Raw genomic sequence first — 19625 nt, 5'->3', positions numbered from 1 at the left:
TGGATGCCTATTTCACACCAGGCACATATAAAATCCAGAAATAATATCTCATGTAATCCTTATCCAAATCCTGTAAGTCAGATTTTTTTTAAATCCAAATTTGCAACATGAGGCCATCAAGGCTTAAGAAAGTCATGCAATCTGCCAAACGTCAAACAGTTAATAAGCTGCAGAACTGGTATTCCAATGAGTTAAAGTTCATGCTGTCCACTGACAAAGAAGCCTGGACCAGCAGGGGCCGGGACGGGGACGATACTGCACACGGCCTGCAAGACACTGCTTGTGACAAAGTGTTGCATCATCTTGGGAACAAATGTAGAAAATGGGTTGGAGATGATCTTGTTGGAAAAGAGATTTCTGTTGTCATCAAACAGCACTCTATTCCTCAGTGATCGGCGGAAGACACAGAAGATGATGCTGGGAGTGACAACAAGTACACTGAACGATGGGTTCCCTCCAAGTCGTAGCTCAGCTCACATTTTCTCTTTGGAGACAGCCCCCGTTTTCTTTTCCTTTCAGTTCTTACATTATGAACCACAACACTATGGTTCAAAATTGTACCAAACAATTTGTGACTGACTAAAGGCTGACATAGTATGGACCTGACAGAAGCAGAAGATATTAAGAAGAGGTGGCAAGAATACACAGAAGAGCTGTGCAAAAAAGATCTTCAAGACCCAGATAATCATGATGGTGTGATCACTGACCTAGAGCCAGACATCCTGGAATGTGAAGTCAAGTGGGCCTTAGAAAGCATCACTATGAACAAAGCTAGTGGAGGTGATGGAATTCCAGTTGAGCTACTCCAAATCCTGAAGGATGATGCTGTGAAAGTGCTGCACTCAATGTGCCAACAAATTTGGAAAACTCAGCAGTGGCCATGGGACTGGAAAAGGTCAGTTTTCATTCCAATCCCAAACAAAGGCAATACCAAAGAATGCTCAAACTACCGCACAATTGCACTCATCTCACACACTATCAAAGCAATGCTCAAAATTCTCCAAGCCAGGCTTCAGCAATACGTGAACCATGAACTTCCTGATGTTCAAGCTGGTTTTAGAAAAGGCAGAGGAACCAGAGATCAAATTGCCAACATCCACTGGATCATGGAAAAAGCAAGAGAGTTCCAGAATAACATCTATTTCTGCTTTATTGACTAGGCCAAAGCCTTTGACTGTGTGGATCACAATAAATTGCGGAAAATTCCAAAAGAGATGGGAATACCAGACCACCTGACCTGCCTCTTGAGAAATCTGTATGCAGGTCAGGAAGCAACAGTTAGAACTGGACATGGAACAACAGACTGGTTCCAAATAGGAAAAGGAGTACGTCAAGGCTGTATATTGTCACCCTGCTTATTTAATTTACATGCAGAGTACATCATGAGAAACAATGGACTGGAAGAAACACATGCTGGAACCAAGACTGCTGGGAGAAATATCAATCACCTCAGATATGCAGATGACACCACCCTTATGGCAGAAAGTGAAGAGGAACTAAAAAGCCTCTTGATGAAAGTGAAAGTGGAGAGTGAAAAAGTTGCTTAAAGCTCAACATTCAGAAAACGAAGATCATGGCATCCGGCCCCATCACTTCATGGGAAATAGATGGGCAAACAATGGAAACAGTGTCAGACTTTATTTTTGGGGGCTCCAAAATGACTGCAGATGGTGACTTCAGCCATGAAATTAAAAGACGCTTACTCCTTGGAAGGAAAGTTATGTCCAACCTAGATAGCATATTCAAAAGCAGAGACATTACTTTGTCAACAAAGGTTTGTCTAGTCAAGGCTATGGTTTTTCCTGTGGTCATGTATGGAAGTGAGAGTTCGACTGTGAAGAAGGCTGAGTGCCCAAGAACTGATGCTTTTCAACTGTGGTGCTGGAGAAGACTCTTGATAGTCCCTTGGACTGCAAGGAGATCCAACCAGTCCATTCTGAAGATCAGCCCTGGGATTTCTTTGGAAGGAATGATGCTAAAGCTGAAACTCCAGTACTTTGGCCACCTCATGCGAAGAGTTCACTCATTGGAAAAGACTCTGATGCTGGGAGGGATTGGGGGCAGGAGGAGAAGGGGACGACAGAGGATGAGATGGCTGGATGGCATCACTGACTCGATGGACGTGAGTCTGAGTGAACTCCGGGAGTTGGTGATGGACAGGGAGGCCTGGCGTGTTGCGATTCATGGGGTCGCAAAGAGTCAGACACAACTGAGAGACTGAACTGAACTGACCTGAGAAGCTGACATGTGTAGAGTCTTCTCTTGTGTTGTTGGAAGAGACTGTTTGCTGTGACTAGTATGTTCTCTTGGCAAAACCCTGTTAGCCTTTGCCCTGCTTCATTCTGTACTGCAAGGCCAAATTTGCCTGTTACTCCAGGTGTTTCTTGACTTTCTACTTTTGCATTCCAGTCCCTTATAATGAAAAGGACATCTTTTTTGTGTTTTAGTTCTAAATGGTCTTGTAGGTCTTCACAGAACCATTCAGCTTTCACAACAACACAGAGAAGACTCTACACATGGACATCACCAGATGGTCAATACTGAAATCAGATAGATTATATTCTTTGCAGCCAAAGATGGAGAAGCTCTATAAAGTCAGCAAAAACAAGACTAGGAGCTGACTGTGGCTCAGATCATGAACTCCTTATTGCCAAATTCAGACTTAAATTAAGAAAGTAGGGAAAACCATTAGATCACTTGGGTATGACCTAAATCAAACTCCTTACGATTATAAAGTGGAAGTGAGAAATAGATTTAAGGGACTAGATCTGATAGACAGAGTGCCCGATGAGCTATGGATGGAGCTTCGTGACACTGTATAGGAGACAGGGATAAGACCATCCCCAAGAAAAAGAAATGCAAAAAAGCAAAATGGCTGTCTGAGGAGGCCTTACAAATAGCTGTGAAAAGAAGAGAAGCAAAAGGCAAAGAAGAAAAGGAAAGATATTCCCATCTAAATGCAGAGTTCCAAAGAATAGTGAAAGGAGAGATGAGAAAGCCTTCCTCAGTGATCAGTGCAAAGAAATAGAGGAAAACAATAGAATGGAAAGACTAGAGATCTCTTCAAGAAAATCAGAGATACCAAGGGAACATTTCATGCAAAGATGGGCTCAATAAAGGACAGAAATGGTATGGACCTAACAGAAGCAGAAGATGTTAAGAGGAGGTGACAAGAATACACAGAAGAACTGTACAAAAAAGATGTTCATGACCCAGGTAATCATGATGGTGTGATCACTGACCTAGAGCCAGACATCCTGGAATGTGAAGTCAAGTGGGCCCTAGGAAGCATCACTACAAACAAAGCTAGTAGAGGTGATGGAATTCCAGTTGAGCTATTTCAAATCCTGAAGGATGATGCTGTGAAAGTGCTGCACTCAATGTGCCAGCAAATTTGGAAAACTCAGCAGTGGCCACGGGACTGGAAAAGGTCAGTTTTCATTCCAATCCCAAACAAAGGCAATACCAAAGAATGCTCAAACTACCGCACAATTGCACTCATCTCACACACTATCAAAGTAATACTCAAAATTCTCCAAGCCAGGCTTCAATAATACATGAACCGTGAACTTCCTGATGTTCAAGCTGGTTTTAGAAAAGGCAGAGGAACCAGAGATCAAATTGCCAACATCTGCTGGATCATGGAAAAAGCAAGAGAGTTCCAAAAAAACATCTATTTCTGCTTTATTGACTAGGCCAAAGCCTTTGACTGTGTGGATCACAAGAAACTGTGGAAAATTCTGAAAGAGATGGGAATACCAGACCACCTGACCTGCCTCTTGAGAAATCTGTATGCAGGTCAGGAAGCAACAGTTAGAACTGGACATGGAACAAAAGACTGGTTCCAAATAGGAAAAGGAGTACATCAAGGCTGCATATTGTCACCCTGCTTATTTAACTTATATGCAGAGTACATCATGGGAAACACTTGGCTGGATGAAGCACAAGCTGGAATCAAGATTGCTGGGAGAAATATCAATAACCTCAGATATGCAGATAACACCACCCTTATGGCAGAAAGTGAAGAAGAACTAAAAAGCCTCTTGATTAAAGTGAAAGAGGAAAGTGAAAAAGTTGGCTTAAAGCTCAACATTCAGAAAATGAAGATCATGGCATGCAGTCCCATCACTTCATGGGAAATAGATGGGGAAACAGTGGAAACAGTGACAGACTTTATTTTGGGGGCTCCAAAATGACTGCAGATGGTGACTTCAGCCATGAGATTAAAAGACGCTTACTCCTTGGAAGGAAAGTTATGACCAGCTAGACAGCATATTAAAAAGCAGAGACATTATTTTGCCAACAAAGGTCTGTCTAGTCAAGGCTATGGTTTTTCCAGTAGTCATGTATGGATGTGAAAGTTGAACTATAAAGAAAGCTGAGCGCCGAAGAATTGATGCTTTTGAACTGTGGTGTTGGAGAAGACTCTTGAGAGTCCCTTGGACTGCAAGGAGATCCAACCAGTCCATCCTAAAGGAGATCAGTCCTGAGTGTTCATTGGAAGGACTGATGTTGAAGCTGAAAGTCCAATACTTTGGTCACCTGATGCGAAGAACTGACTCATTGGAAAAGACCCTGATGTTGGGAATGACTGAAGGTGGGAGGAGAAGGGGATGACAGAGGATGAGATGGTTGGATGCCATCACCAATTCAATGGGCATGAGTTTGAGTAAGCTCCGGGAGCTGGTGATGGACAGGGAGGCCTGGAGCGCTGCAGTCCATGGGGTCACAAAGAGTCGGACATGACTGAGCGACTGAACTGAACGGAAAGGCTGACGTGAATTGTTTTCTATCATTTCCATGTATCTGTCTTTTTTCCTCAAAAGGCTTCTATATTTTTAAAGAGTAGGGACAATGTGTTAATAATTCTGTTTCTCCCATATCATCATCTATCACAGGCCTGAAGGAACTTCATAAACGACAATCTGTAGGCTAATTTGGGAAATATAAATTGCCTCAATAACCTTTTATAAAAATTGTTGTTTTTCTGAATGGAGGTAAACCTGATGATATTAAAAAAAGAAAAACAAGAAGCACTACCCATGACATTTTTCACAGAACTAGAACAGATAATCCATAACTTATATGGAACTACAAAAGACCCAGAATTGCCAAAGCAATCTTGCGGAAAAAAACAAAGCAGGAGGCATACCTCTCCCAAACTTTAGACAAAACTGCAAAGCTACAGTGGTCAAAACAGTGGTTTTGGTACAAAAGCAGACAGATGGATCAATGGCACAGAATAGCCAGCCCAGGAATAAACCCATACACAAAGGTGGTGGTCGTGGTTTGGTCGCTGTGTCCTTTCCAACTCTTGAGACCCCATACTCTAGCCCACCAGGCTCCTCTGTCCATGGGATTTCCCAGGCAAGAATATTGGAGTGGGTTGCCATTTCCTCCTTCAGGATCCTGACCCAGGGACTGAACCCACATCTCCTGCACTGCAGGCAGATTTCTTATTGCTGAGCCACCAGGGAAGCTCACGCACAAAATGGAGGCAAGAATATAAAATTGGAAAAAAGACAGTCTCTTCAGGAAGTGGTGCTGGGAAAGTTGGACAGCTGCACATAAATCAATGAAGTTAGAACACATCCTCACACTATGCACAAAAATAAACTCAAAATGGCTTAAAGACTTAAACATAAGACATGACACCATAAAACTCCTAGAAGACAGCATAGGCAGAACATTCTCCAACATAAATTGTACCAATGTTCTTCTTAGGTCAGTCCCCCAAGGCAACAGAAATAAAAACAAAAATAAATAAATGGGACCTAATCAAACTTACAAGCTTCTGCACAGCAAAGGAAACCATAAAAAACACAGATACACACAAACAAAAAGACAGTCTACAGAATGGGAGAAAATATTTGCAAATGAGACGACTAACAAGGACTTAATCTCCAAAATATACAAACAGCTCATAGAACTCAACCACCAAATAAAACCCAATCGAAAAACAGGCAGAAGATATTAACAGACATTTCTCCAAACAAGACATACAGATGGCCAGTGGGTACATGAAAAGATGTTCAACATCATTAATAATTAGAGAAATGCAAATCAAGACTACAATGAGGTACCACCTCATACCAGTCAGAGCGGCCATCATTAAAATGTCTACAAATAACAGATGCTGGAGAGGATGTGGAGAAAAGGGCACCCTCCTTCAGTGCTGGTGCGAGTATAAACTGTACAGCCACTGTGGGGAACAGTATAGAGGGTCCTCAAAAAACTAAAAACAGAGCTACCACATGATCCAGCAATCACACGCCTGGGCACATACCCAGACAAATCTAGGATTCAAAAAGATAAACACAACCCTCTGTTTGTGTGTGCGTGCTCAGTTGCTTCATTTTTATCCAACTCTTTGTGACCCCATGGACTGTAATCCACCAGGCTCCTCTGTCCATGGGATTTTCCCAGCAAGAATAGTGGAGTGGGTTGCTGTGCCCTCCTCCAGGGGATCTTCCCAACCCACGGATCGAACCTGTGTCTCCTGCATCTCCTGCACTGCAGGCAGATTCTTTACCGCTGAACCACTGGAGAAGCCCACCCTAGGCTCATAGCAGCACTGTTTACAAGAGCCAAGACATGGAAACAACCTAAATATCCATGAACAGATGATGGATAAAGAAAAGGTAGTACATATAAACAATGGAATACTAGTCAGTCATAAAAAGAATGAAATAATGCCATTTGCAGCAACATGGATGCAACTGGAGATTATCATACTAAATGAAGTCAGAAAGGGAAAGACAAATACCACACGGTATCACTTATATGTGGAATCCAAAATACGGCACAAATGAAGCTACCTACAAACCAGAAACAGGTTCATGAACACAGAGAACAGACTTGTGGTTGCGAAAGGGGAGAAGGACCAGACTGCAGTTTGGAGAAAGTAGACGCAAACTACTGCATTTAGCATGAATACATGGGGTTAGAACATTTAGCATGAATACATGGGGTTAGAACATTTAGCATGAATACATGGAGTTAGAAGATGCAAACTATTCCATTTAACATGAATCCACCACCAGGTCCTACTCTATAGTACAGGGAACTACATCCAACCCCCTGGGATAAGCTATAATGAAAAAGAGCATTTAAAAAGAATGTAATTTAAAAGAGCAACTGAGCAAACTAACTGCTTTATAAAACAAAGCCATATTTAGGATATACATGAGTAGATTTATAACAATATCACTGTGACACTCGCTTTGTTAAACTTAGATGTGACAAAGTCAAGATGTTCTGCGTATGAAAAACTGTTGAACATTTTATTGGATCTGTGAGACCCCCCCAGAGTAGACAATTTTATCTTGTATTCCCTATTCCTTCTCTCAACTGGTCAGTTGTAGTTAATCTCACCTTAAACTTGCCATCTGATGAGAAGATGCTAACCCATTTGTTATCATAATCAGCAATGATTATGTCCCCACTGGGATGCACGGCTACTCCTGTGGGACGCTGCAGCTGCCCAGGAGAGCGTCCTCGTATGCCAAAACGACTTTTGAACTGTCCATCATTGGAAAATATCTGAAAAACAAAGTACATTCATTGCAATGTGAGCTAGCACAGAAATCATCAGGGCAAAAACAGGGAAGAATATTTGTCGTAAGGACTACAGGGCAGAACATACAAGCCCTATTTGAAGTAAAGCCTACACACACAAGATTAGCTTCCCTTTCTTCTCTTGCATCTTAGGCCTTAAGTTGGAGAAGGCGATAGCACCCCACTCCAGTACTCTTGCCTGGAAAATCCCATGGACTGAGGAGCCTCGTAAGCTGCAGTCCGTGGGGTCACGAAGAGTCAGACACGACTGCACGACTTCCCTTTCACTTTTCACTTTCATGCACTGGAGAAGGAAATGGCAACTCCAGTGTTCTTGCCTGGAGACGGTGGGCCGCCGTCTATGGGGTCACACAGAGTCGGACACGACTGAAGCGACTTAGCAGCAGCAGCAGGCCTTAAGTGGAAAACTGCACCTGTATCTACGTTATCAATAAAGTTGTTAAAGGTATACAATTAGGAGCCATACCTGCACACACTGGTTGTTACTGTCAGCAATCAGTATCTTTCCATTTGTAGATGCCGCTACCCCTTGAAGATTTGTGAATTCCCCTTTATTTCTTCCTTTGGTACCTAAAAATAAATGACAAAACCATAGACAATTAGGAATTTCCTTGGCGGTCCACTGGTTAAGACTCCGTGCTTCCATTGCAGGGGGCACAGGTTTGATTCCTGGCTGGGGGACTAAGATCCTACGTGATACATGGAGTAGCCAAAATAACAAAACAAACAAACAAATACCATAGAAAATTAAACAATAGAGAGTTAGATTTCTCAGCTATAGCAAGAAAATTATTCAGTCCTCTATAAGTAGCCTGAGAATGCAATGTTTTTTAAATTACACTTAAAAAAAAGAGGAACCCTTCCCACTGACCTAATCTATATTCTACTAAACTTGTCTTCCGGACCAATAAAGTATTTGCAACATCACATTATGGGGGGCAAATATCAATCTTTTCTTATTAAACTGTGGCTGCAGACTAATATGATTAAAATATATTTAGATTCCACAAAGACATGATTATAAAAACAAATATTACAATACTGAGGATATTTAGTAGCAAAGGGTCTTATTTTGGGGTTGTGCCAAAATTCCTTCTCCAATTCAGCATCTCTTAGAAACCTGGACACTTGACTTCGAGCACTTTTAACTAACCACAAGGCAACAGGTGTTACAAAACCAGCAGGCTGATATTCAACCACTGGAGTTATCTATGAACTATTTTCAAAGACTCAGTGTCTCATTAAGCTTATCTCTCCTATAAAAGATATCCTGACGTGCTTTCTAGATTAAATAACTAAGAAAGGCAAAAGAAAATTAATCAATGTAAGTAAAAGCCCCTCATCCTTCTTAGAGTTTTTTACTGAAGAGATGAAGAGGGAAAAAAAGCTTAAAGATGTCTACGGTTAACAGATGTTTGTTTTCATTTCAAAAGAAGTATTTATAACTTATTTTAGTAGGACCATGTAAATATTAACAGATGGAAATAAAAGGAACTTTGCTCAGAAATGACCGGGAAGGAGGTTTAAATTTTCACAGTTGGAGAGTGAGAGCTATGCCTCAGTTTTATAATTTCATTTACATTCAAAAGAGGAACTTGATATTTGTTTTTAGACATCAATGCAATTCCCCAGGAGAGCAAAAACAGGCTGCCAGTGGCCAATGTCAAGGCCCTATTGAGGTGCTTAAGAACAGGGAGACTCTTCAGAAACTGGCTTCTGCATTTAGGAAGTGAAACTGTGACAGAATTAAACTTAGAACAAAATCGACTAACAGAATCTCTGGGTGAATCATCTGATCAGCTACTGCTAACTGCTAAGTCACTTCAGTCGTGTCCGACTCTGTGAGACCCCATAGACGGCAGCCCACCAGGCTCCCCCATCCCTGGGATTCTCCAGGCAAGAACACTGGAGTGGGCTGCCATTTCCTTCTCCAATGCATGAAAGTGAAAAGGGAAAGTGAAGTCGCTCAGTCATATCTGACTCTTCACGACCCCATGGACTGCAGCCTACCAGGCTCCTCCGTCCATGGGATTTTCCAGGCAAGAGTACTGGATTGGGGTGCCATTGCCTTCTCCGGTCAGCTGGTTCTTATCAAATCCACAAGATAGTTGTTTTATTGAGATCCTGGGCCCTAACACGATGACTCATGATCTCTGTCTCTTTTTATAACATGAAATAAAAATCTGATCCTCAAAAGAACGTCTTGCACGCTGTAGGACAAACGGTTCTATTTAATTTCAGATGTTTCAGAAAAGATGATCTTTATACTTGATCTTCACAAAATCCCTTGAATATGAAGGTCCATGGGATCAGCTAATACTTTAAAAATGGTATGTTGATATCTGTTTGTGTTGGAGGGAGGGGCAGGAAAAGAGGTGGTAGGCCCTTAAAAGAGGTACGTGACAACTTGGTATTAGCTTTGGGGCATTGAAGTCTGAATAACAGCTGATTAACAGGTACAGCAAAACAAAAGGATGGACTAAAAGCAACAATTCTTCTAAAATGCTCAGTTTGTACTTTTTAAAAGGCAGTAGGGGCAAGGCCAGGGTCTCCAGAGAATAAAAGGTTAATTTATCAAGAACGCTGATAAACAAAAGCATGGAAGTTATTAGCAAGATAGGGAACTGAGGACCAAACAAAGAATCATAATACAAGAGTCCTACCAGTGGACTGGAAAAGAGGTGACGGTAAAGAAAACCCAGGCTGTTTTGTAAAACTGGAAGTTTACCCATGGCCCAGAGGGCATGCAGGCAGAGGAAAGAAATACTGAGAACAGGACGGGAGTAAGAAGCACGTGGACAGAGTAGACAGCACTGGTTTGCTGTTTAAACCCGCCTGCTGTCCTCTTTTCTTTAACTTTTGGCCCACGCTGCTAACAATGTGTGTGAGTCTCTCAGTACTGTCCGGCTCTTTGCAACCTCCTGGACTATACTGTCCATGGAATTCTCTAGGCCAGAATACTGGAGTGGGTATCCTTCCCTTCTCCAGGGGATCTTCCCAACCCAGGGACTGAACCCAGGCCTCCACACTGCAGGCAGATTCTTTACCAGCTGAGCCACAAGGGAAGCCCCATTCTGCTAAGACAAAGCCTATTCTATTCAGAGAAGGCTCTGCAGCCACCAGCAGTTGAGGTTTGAAAGGAAGGAAAAAACAGAGACTAGTGTGCTTCCATAGATGTTCAGCAGTTCCTCTGTCAAAAAGATTTAATTGTCCTTCTGAAAAAACGGAGGTGATGCAGAAGGAGGGAATATCTGAGCAAAAAAAATATGGACACCTTTTTTTGCTCTGCAGAAATAAATACACATTTTTGAGGGTCGGTAGAAATGGGAAACAACTGTATGAGGGACCACAATTTTAAAATTCAGTCAGACGTGTAATTGGCCTCTGTATCAACATTGTTTGGAACAAGGGGAAAGAAGCCTCTGCCATTCTGAAATGGATGCGAGATGCTCCGTACAGGCTCTGAGAGGAAAGCATCTACAGTACAGAGGCCCACCCTGCTGGGGCAGGTCCTCCCACCCCCACCACGCCCAGGCTTCTGTGCGGGCCCAGCTGTCACTCTCGGTCTCAAGTTAACGAGAGAGCTTGAGTCTGCTGCCCCGCATGTCAATAAAACCCCAGGGCTGGAGGCACATCTGTTAGATGGCTTATATATTTTTAAAAAAATTAGATGGAACAGGCATTGCCATTTCCTGAGGATTAAAGGAAATCCAGCAACATACTTGAGGGACAACTCGTGTTGACTATATTTACGAGGAAAATCTTAATGGTGAGTAGCGATACGCACGGAATCATTATGCTGAAATGCCCAAAGTCCAAGTGTTTAAAAGTGTCTTGGGTCCAAAGGAAACAGAAATTCCAGAAGTTAGAAATAATTTGGAGTGATGCGTTCCTCTTCAATATAGTAAATAGTATTTAGTCCAGAGAAAAATGTCTAGCCCGCCACAAAGTATTCTAAATAAATAAGGAAAACCAGTTCTTTCATAACAAATATAAGTGAAGTATAAAACATATATAGTCATCATAAAATCTTTCCCTGTCTAATGGCTACATTTGGGCTAGTAAAATGAGTAATGTGAGTTTTTAAAGTAATTATAAACAATTTGGTAACAATTCCATAAGATAATTATATTTGTTTAATTATAATTATATTTGGTAACAATTCCATAAGATTTTAAACTAGCCTATGACGCACAGAATGACTTTTTATCAGCTTCTTATCCATGCTCCTGCCCATGCCTCTAGGAAGATTACAGAAGTAAGGTAATAAGTTCCTGGGCTGAAATAGGTGATCACAACTGCAAACTTCTTCCCACTCCCACTCCAACCTAGTAAGAAAATTAACGCTAAATAAACCTAGATACTTAAGAGTCGGATAACGCTAAAGGACGAAACCGCCAGACACAGGGTTTAACACAGGATCTTCAACCAAATAGGTGCTTAGCATACATTTGCTGAATGAATGGGTCTCTAAATGAATTATGAATGACTGAGTAAACGACAACCCACATTACGTCATGGGAAAAGGAAGTGTTCAGTAATATTGACAGCACTTTCATATACATTCTCTGATGCACTCCCTGTAACAACCCCAAGAGTCATCAGCAGGATAAATATTATCATTCCAGTTTAAAGATGAGGAATTGAAGCTAGACATATCACAGAGTTAGCAAAGAGACAGAGCAATGAATAAAACCTGGTTCTCCTAACCCTTTACAAAATACATATTTTTAATACATACATTGCTTCTCTCTAATTGGGTATCAGGTTTCTGAAGTGAGGACAATTATTCTTTGGGTTCACATGAGCCATGCTTGCTCCATAAAAATCTTTGAGGAAATTCTGTTTTAACTGGTTCACTGTCTCCCTCACTAAACCATGAGCTCCCCAGGGGAAGCTGCAACATCTGTCCTGTTCTCTGGAGCAGCTTACAATACAGCGCAGTGCCTGGTACTTGGTAAACAGCAGTGGCATCTTTCCACATGTGAAATGCAAGAGACGTTCCCAAGAATGAGTTTCTCAAGGAGTAGGTCAGGGTTCCTATAAAAACCTCAGATGCCAAATTAGCACACTCTCCTTCCTCAGGGATTTTAGAGAGGGAAGATGATGCCTTGCAGAAATGAGGCAGGGAAGAGGGGTATAAATTATCATATCTTCCTGTAAAGCCTCTGAACTCATGCTAAGTGATTTTATACAGCCATCTGCTCTCACAAGAAAGCACATTGATCTAGAGAACAAATGAATGGTTCATTCACCACTTCCCAAGGACTCATTAAGGTATGGTTGGATGAATTGCATAATTTGAAACAATTCATCTGTAATTCTTTCATTCCCTCCCACCTCTTCAGCTTCCCCTTTGTTCAATGCTTTTCTTAAATAGCTCACAAAACCACCTCATGGCTTTTAGTCAGCAAACTCTGACAGTGCAGGGAAAAACAATCTCTTGATGTTTTAAGGCTTTATCAACAGATGCGCTAAGCCACTCCCCTGTACTCCTTCAGGTTTATTTTGCAATTTAGCATTCAGTTTAGTTCACTTTAGTTCAATCGCTCAGCCGTGTCCGACTCTTTGCGACCCCATGAATCGCAGCACGCCAGGCCTCCCTGTACATCACCGACTCCTGGAGTTCACTCAGACTCACGTCCATCGAGTCAGTGATGCCATCCAGCCATCTCATCCTCTATCGTCCCCTTCTCCTCCTGCCCCCAATCCCTCCCAGCATCAGAGTCTTTTCCAATGAGTCAACCCTTCGCATGAGGTGGCCAAAGTACTGGAGTTTCAGCTTTAGCATCATTCCTTCCAAAGAAATCCCAGGGCTGATCTCCTTCAGAATGGACTGGTTCCTTGCAGTCCAAGGAACTCTCAAGAGTCTTCTCCAACACCACAGTTCAAAAGCATCAATTCTTCGGCACTCAGCTTTCTTCACAGTCCAACTCTCACATCCATATATGACCACAGGAAAAACCATAGCCTTGACTAGATGGACCTTTGCTGGCAAAGTAACGTCTCTGCTTTTGAATATGCTATCTAGGGTTGGTCATAACTTTCCTTCCAAGGAGTAAGCGTCTTTTAATTTCATGGCTGCAGTCACCATCTGCAGTCATTTTGGAGCCTCAAAAAATAAAGTCTGACACTTTCCACTATTTCCCTATCTATTTCCCATGATGGGACCAGATGCCATGATCTTCGTTTTCTGAATGTTGAGCTTTAAGCCAACTTTTTCACTCTCCTCTTTCACTTTCATCAAGAGGCTTTTTAATTCCTCTTCACTTTCTGCCATAAGGATGGTGTCATCTGCATATCTGAGGTTATTGATATTTCTCCTGGCAATCTTGATTCCAGCTTGTGCTTCTTCCAGCCAAGCATTTCTCCTGATGTACTCTGCATATGTTAAATAAGCAGGGTGACAATATGCAGCCTTGATGTACTCCTTTTCCTATTTGGAACCAGTCTGTTGTTCCATGTCCAGTTCTAACTGTTGCTTCCTGACCTGCATACACATTTCTCAAGAGGCAGATCAGGTGGTCTGGTATTCCCATCTCTTTCAGAATTTTCCACAGTTTATCGTGATCCACACAGTCAAAGGCTTTGGCCTAGTCAATAAAGCAGAAATAGATGTTTTTTTGGAACTCTCTTGCTTTTTCCATGATCCAGCAGATGTTGGCAATATGATCTCTGGTTCCTCTGCCTTTTCTAAAACCAGCTTGAACATCAGGAAGAGTAAGAATATAATTCACTCACTGTGGGCATATGTTACATTTTCACGTGTGGGAGGTGTCAAGTATCTCAACTTTGGAAAACTGCGGAAGTTGAAGGACATTTCAGATGAAGAGGAATTACTGTGCAATTAAAAAGGCAAAGGCCTCAGAGTCACAGGTGGCTTGGTTCCTACTCGGGCTCTCCCGAGCCTCCATTCCTTCAAAGCTAAGGATGATTATATGTTGTCCTGGTAATTTGGTTCATGAGGGTCAAGAGCTGTAGGGCTGGGGAGGAGCTCTGATTTCTACCACTAGCCCTTTCTACAGTGTAAGAGCTCCTTTCATGGCTGGTATCAATGAATTCAGTAAAGCTGCAGATACAAAATTAACATACAAAATTCAGTAGCATTTCCATACACTAACAATGAATTTTCTGAAAAAGAAACAAAGAACTTGATTCCACTGATAATAGCATCAAAAACAATAAAGTACTTAAAAATAAATTTAACTAAGGAGCTGAAAGATTTCTTATCTGAAATCTACAAGATATTAATGAAAGAAATTGAAAAAGACACAAAGTGGAAAGATATTCCATATTCATGGATTGGAAGAATTAATATTATTAAAATGTCAATACTACCAAACAACATCTATAGATTCAATGCAATCTCTATCAAGAGTCCAATGGTATTTTTTACAGATGTTGAAAAAACACTCCTAAAATTTATATGGAACCACAAAAGACCCTGGATAGTCAAAGAAATTCTGAGGAAGGGGTACAAAACAGGAGGCCTCACATCCCCTGATTTCAAGCTATAATATAAAGCTATTGAAATCAAAATAGTATGGTACTGGCATTAAAAACCAATAGACCAGAACAGGATTGAGCCCCGAAAAAATGCCCAAATATACACAGTCAACTAATATTTTGACAAAGGAGCCAAGAAAAGACATTGGTTCAACAAATAGTGCCAGGATAACTGAATACTCACATAAAAGAATGAAACTGGACCTGTGTCTTCCATCATAGACAAAAGTTAACTAGAAAGGGATTAAAGATTTAAATATAAGTCCTGAAATCAGGTCTTATTTCTTCCTAGAAGAAAACACAGGAATAAAGCTCCCTGACATGAGCCTTGGTGAAGATTTTTTGGATAGGATACCTAAGGCATAAGCAAAGAATGCAAAAATAAACAAGCAGGACCATATCAAACTAAAAAGTTTTTGTTAGCGAGCAAAAGAAACCATCAGCAATGTGAAAAAACAAAAAACGGAATGGGAAGAAATATTTCAAACTATGTATCTAATAAGGGGTTAATATCCAAAATATAGAAAGAACTTACACAATTCAACAGCAAAAACCCAAATAACCCAATTAAAAACTGGGGGAAAGACCTGAATAGATATTTTTCCAAAGCACAGTCACAAAGGTCACATGAAAAGAAGCTCAGGATCACAGCGATCAGGGAAATGCAAAGCAAAACCACAATAAGACGCCCCTCATGCCTGTTAAAATGGTCACCATCAAAAGACAAGAGACAAAGCATGGTGGCATGCTCAGTTAAAGATCCCTCACGCTGCAATGAAGAGCCGGCCCAAATTAAACAAACGATGCGTGGATGTGGACTGCTGGTCCTCGTGCCCTCTTGGTAAACTGGTAAAGCCACTATGGAAAAACTGGATAAAGGATCTTTGAAAAGTAAAAATAGAACTACCGTATGATCCAACTTTTCCACTTCTGGGTATGTTCCATGTCTGGTTCAATAGTGTGACTACTATTCAGACATAAAAGAGAGAAAATCCTACCATTTGCAACAGTATGGGCGGATCTTGAATGCATTATGCTAACTGAAGTCAGTGAGACAAAGACAAGTACTGTATGATCTCACTTACATGTGAAATCTAAAGCAAAATAAAACAGGACTTCCCTGGTGGTACAGTGGGTAAGAATCCTCCTGCCAATACAGGGACAGAGGTTCGATCCCCAGTCTGGGAAGATCCCACATGCTGCAGGGCCACTAAGGCTGGGAGCCACAGCTCCTGAGCCCACGCTCTGGGGCCTGAGTGTGGCAACTCCTGAGCCCACGTCCCTAGAGCCTGTGCTCTGCAACAAGAGAAACCACAGCAATGACAAGCTTGTGCACCACACCTAGGGAGTGGTGTCTGCTTGTCACGACTAGAGAAACCCCTTGAGCAGCAATGAAGACCCAGTGCAGCCAAAAATAGTAAATAAATAAAATGAAAACAAAACAGAACTCACAAAGAGAGATCAGACTTGTGGTTACCAGAGGCAGGAGGGTAGGGGAGAGGCCACTGGAGATGAAGGAACTTCCCTGGTTGTGTGGCTGTGAAAGTGGCGCTGCTGGGGCTGGAACCGGGGCCATCCAGCCCCCAGCCCACAGCCTTGACCACTCACTCTTCAAGCCCGCATTCCTGCATCACTGGAGTCAAACGGCCGGAAGCTCAGCTGGGTCCTAAACTCCTGCCTGCTCCCTCCTAAGGATGTTGCTGCTGCTAAGTCGCTTCAGTCGTGTCCGACTCTTTGCGACCCCAGAGATGGCAGCCCACCAGGCTCCCCCTCCCTGGGATTCTCCAGGCAAGAACACTGGAGTGGGTTGCCATTTCCTTCTCCAACGCATGAAAGTGAAAAGTGAAAGTGAAGTCGTTCAGTCGTGTCCAACTCTTTGTGACCCTATGGCCTGCAGCCTACCAGGCTCCTCCATCCATGGGATTTTCCAGGCAAGAGTACTGGAGTGGGGTGCCATTGCCTTCTCCGCCTAAGGATGTTAGGAATCTGCATTTCCTCTCCACTCGCTGCATCACTCAATCCTAGCACTTGTAACAGCTCACGTGACTGCTGCAACAGGAAGCAGGCCCCTGCCTCCGGGGGAACACTGCCAGTAGATCCCTAGGCTCTCTGGAAATCAGTATCTCAGTAAGTCACCACATCACACCATACTGTTCAGCACCCTCCCCTTCATCCACACCGTGACGGTTCTCAAACCTCAGTGCGTAGACGGGTTGTGGAGCTGGAGGCATGCAGGTTCCTGGTCCCTTCCCCAGAGATTCTGATTCTGTAAATGCAACTTGGAATCCAGCAATTCTCATTTTTGCCAAGCACCCCAAGGAACTCAAGTGGTTTATGGGAAACACAGGTATACAGATCAAAGTTTCTGCTTAGCAAGGAAACAGAACTTTGCTCTCTTCACTTTATTTCATGCTTCAGATAATGGAATCATTTTGGTTCTTCGAACTACTCAGTGTCTGATCTTCTTCCCCTTCACCTAAATCTCCCCTTTCCTCCTCCTAACTGGCAGACTCTTTGTCCTTCAAAGCCGGCTTAGGTTTAGGTGTCATCTCTAGAACCTTCCTTAACTCCCTGCTATCTGTCAGCCTCCCCATCCCGCCTACCTCTGAAGGTGCTCCTTCTGAAGGCACCACATCCGTCATGTCTGTCCCCTTCTAGACTGTGGCCTCCCCTAGGTCAGGCTCTGATCCCTCTCTCTACATCGCTGCCCAGCCATTTGTCAGGCACACAGCAGAAGCTCAAACAGCAGAGTCCCATTTAACTAGGGGCTGGGTGACGAGGGACAAGAGGGGAAAATGTAAGTCAAAACTACCCTGGAAGACCTCTTGTACTATCCAGAAAGTAACAGTTCACCTTCACAAATACACACAGGTGTTCAGGTATATACACAGCATATCTGTCATGTATCTGCCCTTACGTATCTGTTATAAGCTGAACTGTATCTCCACAAAATTCATATGCTGAAGTCCAGTCTCAACCTCCAGTACCTCAGAATGGAACTGCTTTTGGAGTTAAGATCTTTAGAGGTGATTAACTTAAAGCAAGGCCCTAATCCAGGATGACTGGTGTCCTTATGAGAAGAGGGAGAAACACCAGGAGTGTGTGAGCACAGGGGGAACCTTCAGAGGGCAAAGCAGCGAGCAGGCGGAGAGGCCTTCGGGGAAACCGAGTCCGACGCCTCCTTGAGCCTGGGCTTTTAGCCTCCAGAACTGGGAGAAAATCAGTCTCCTCCGGTTTGCCACACAGTCTGTGGTATTGTTATGGCGGCCCTAGCAAACTTAGACATCACCTTTACTTCATTAACAAACTTAGTGGACTTAGTGCTATATGCAGGGACTGTGCTAAGTGCCTCACAAATGTCTAAACATTTAAACACCTTCCCCCCAGCGCCAGTGAATCTCCAAGGGTGAGTGTCTCAATGGGTAGGAGGGGAGAAGAGGGGATCCCCTTCCCCTGGGGCGGGGCTGGGCATTCACAATATAACCGGGGGAAAAACCCCTAAGAGACATGTCTCTTTCCTCGGGTGACACTCATAGGTGGAATGGTGACGACTGAAAATAGTAAAAGGACGGCCATCTTTAACTCAGCAGTTACTGCACATAGGCAAATGCCAGCCCTAAGAATTCCTGCTTGTTTCACCCCCACGGCAACCTTAAGAATTAGGTAAGATTTCATTCCCTGTACGTTACCGGAGGAAACTGGGTTAAGAAGGGAGAATCAGAATCAGGCCCAGATCCGGCCCTCTCGCCACTCGGCACACTGCCTGGGAAGCGGACCCAGGAACTCGGCTGGGGGAGGGGAGATTCCAAATGCAAGACTGAGTTTGCTCTTGATGCAGATCAACGGGGAGCAGAAAGGTCAATTGTTTTAGAAGAAAAGGCAGCAGGGAACATCTAACAGCCTTAATAACAGCTCATGCAAAAACAATGGCTGTGGATGATTTAGCTCTTCCAATATGCCAGGCATTAAGCTTGGAACTTTGAACAGTTCTGAGAAGCAGATATTTTTATCTTTTCTTTTTATGGACATGGAAACTGAAGCCCAGGGAAGCTGGGAGACCTGCCCAAAGTTGAAGCAAGTGGCAGAACCGGAGTGGCAGGCCTGGGTAGCTCCAATCCTATGCCACCCAGCCCACCCCCTCTGCTTTGGCAGGTGTCTCAACAGCCTCTGCACCCAACCGCACAAATGGCCGTGAATGGACCAGGGTCTCCACACGCTGAGAAGGCAGCCTGCTTGCTATGTCACAGTCTTTACCAAGACTTATCCTAAAGAATAGTAAACAATATAGAGTATTAAATAATAAAGAGGAATGAATAATAAGTGGAGCAGCTCTTGCCCAAGAATGTTCCAAGGAGCCTTATTTTCCCAAGATGTCCACAGGAGAAGTGCTATGGTCAGAAGAGCTTGGAAGTGCTGCCTATTATCCCTCCACTGCCTGTGAGACTTGCAGTGCACGTCAGCAGATTCTGAAGGTACTTCGGCCAAAAAAAAAAATCTGTTTCCCTCACTTAAGCTAAACTTTCCCCAATCTGTCTGAACCA

The 19625-nt window shown here is 42.9% G+C and overlaps 1 protein-coding gene across 8 annotated transcripts in view; it reads right to left on the bottom strand.

Moving 5' to 3' along the window:
- Positions 1-19625, bottom strand: part of TRIM2 (tripartite motif containing 2) — a 127843-nt gene that overhangs the window by 16081 nt on the left and 92137 nt on the right. For all 8 annotated transcript variants that reach the window (XM_027513472.1, XM_027513473.1, XM_027513478.1 and 5 more), the window contains 2 exons: positions 8045-8148; positions 7375-7542 (listed from right to left, as the gene is read on the bottom strand). In XM_027513472.1, the coding sequence (XP_027369273.1) occupies positions 7375-7542; positions 8045-8148 (272 nt within the window). The remainder of the gene's footprint in view (positions 1-7374; positions 7543-8044; positions 8149-19625) is intronic.

The sequence above is a fragment of the Bos indicus x Bos taurus genome, chromosome 17 (genome assembly GCF_003369695.1).
Source record: "Bos indicus x Bos taurus breed Angus x Brahman F1 hybrid chromosome 17, Bos_hybrid_MaternalHap_v2.0, whole genome shotgun sequence".
Taxonomy (NCBI): domain Eukaryota; kingdom Metazoa; phylum Chordata; class Mammalia; order Artiodactyla; family Bovidae; genus Bos; species Bos indicus x Bos taurus.
This window is presented reverse-complemented; position numbering and strand designations above follow the sequence as displayed.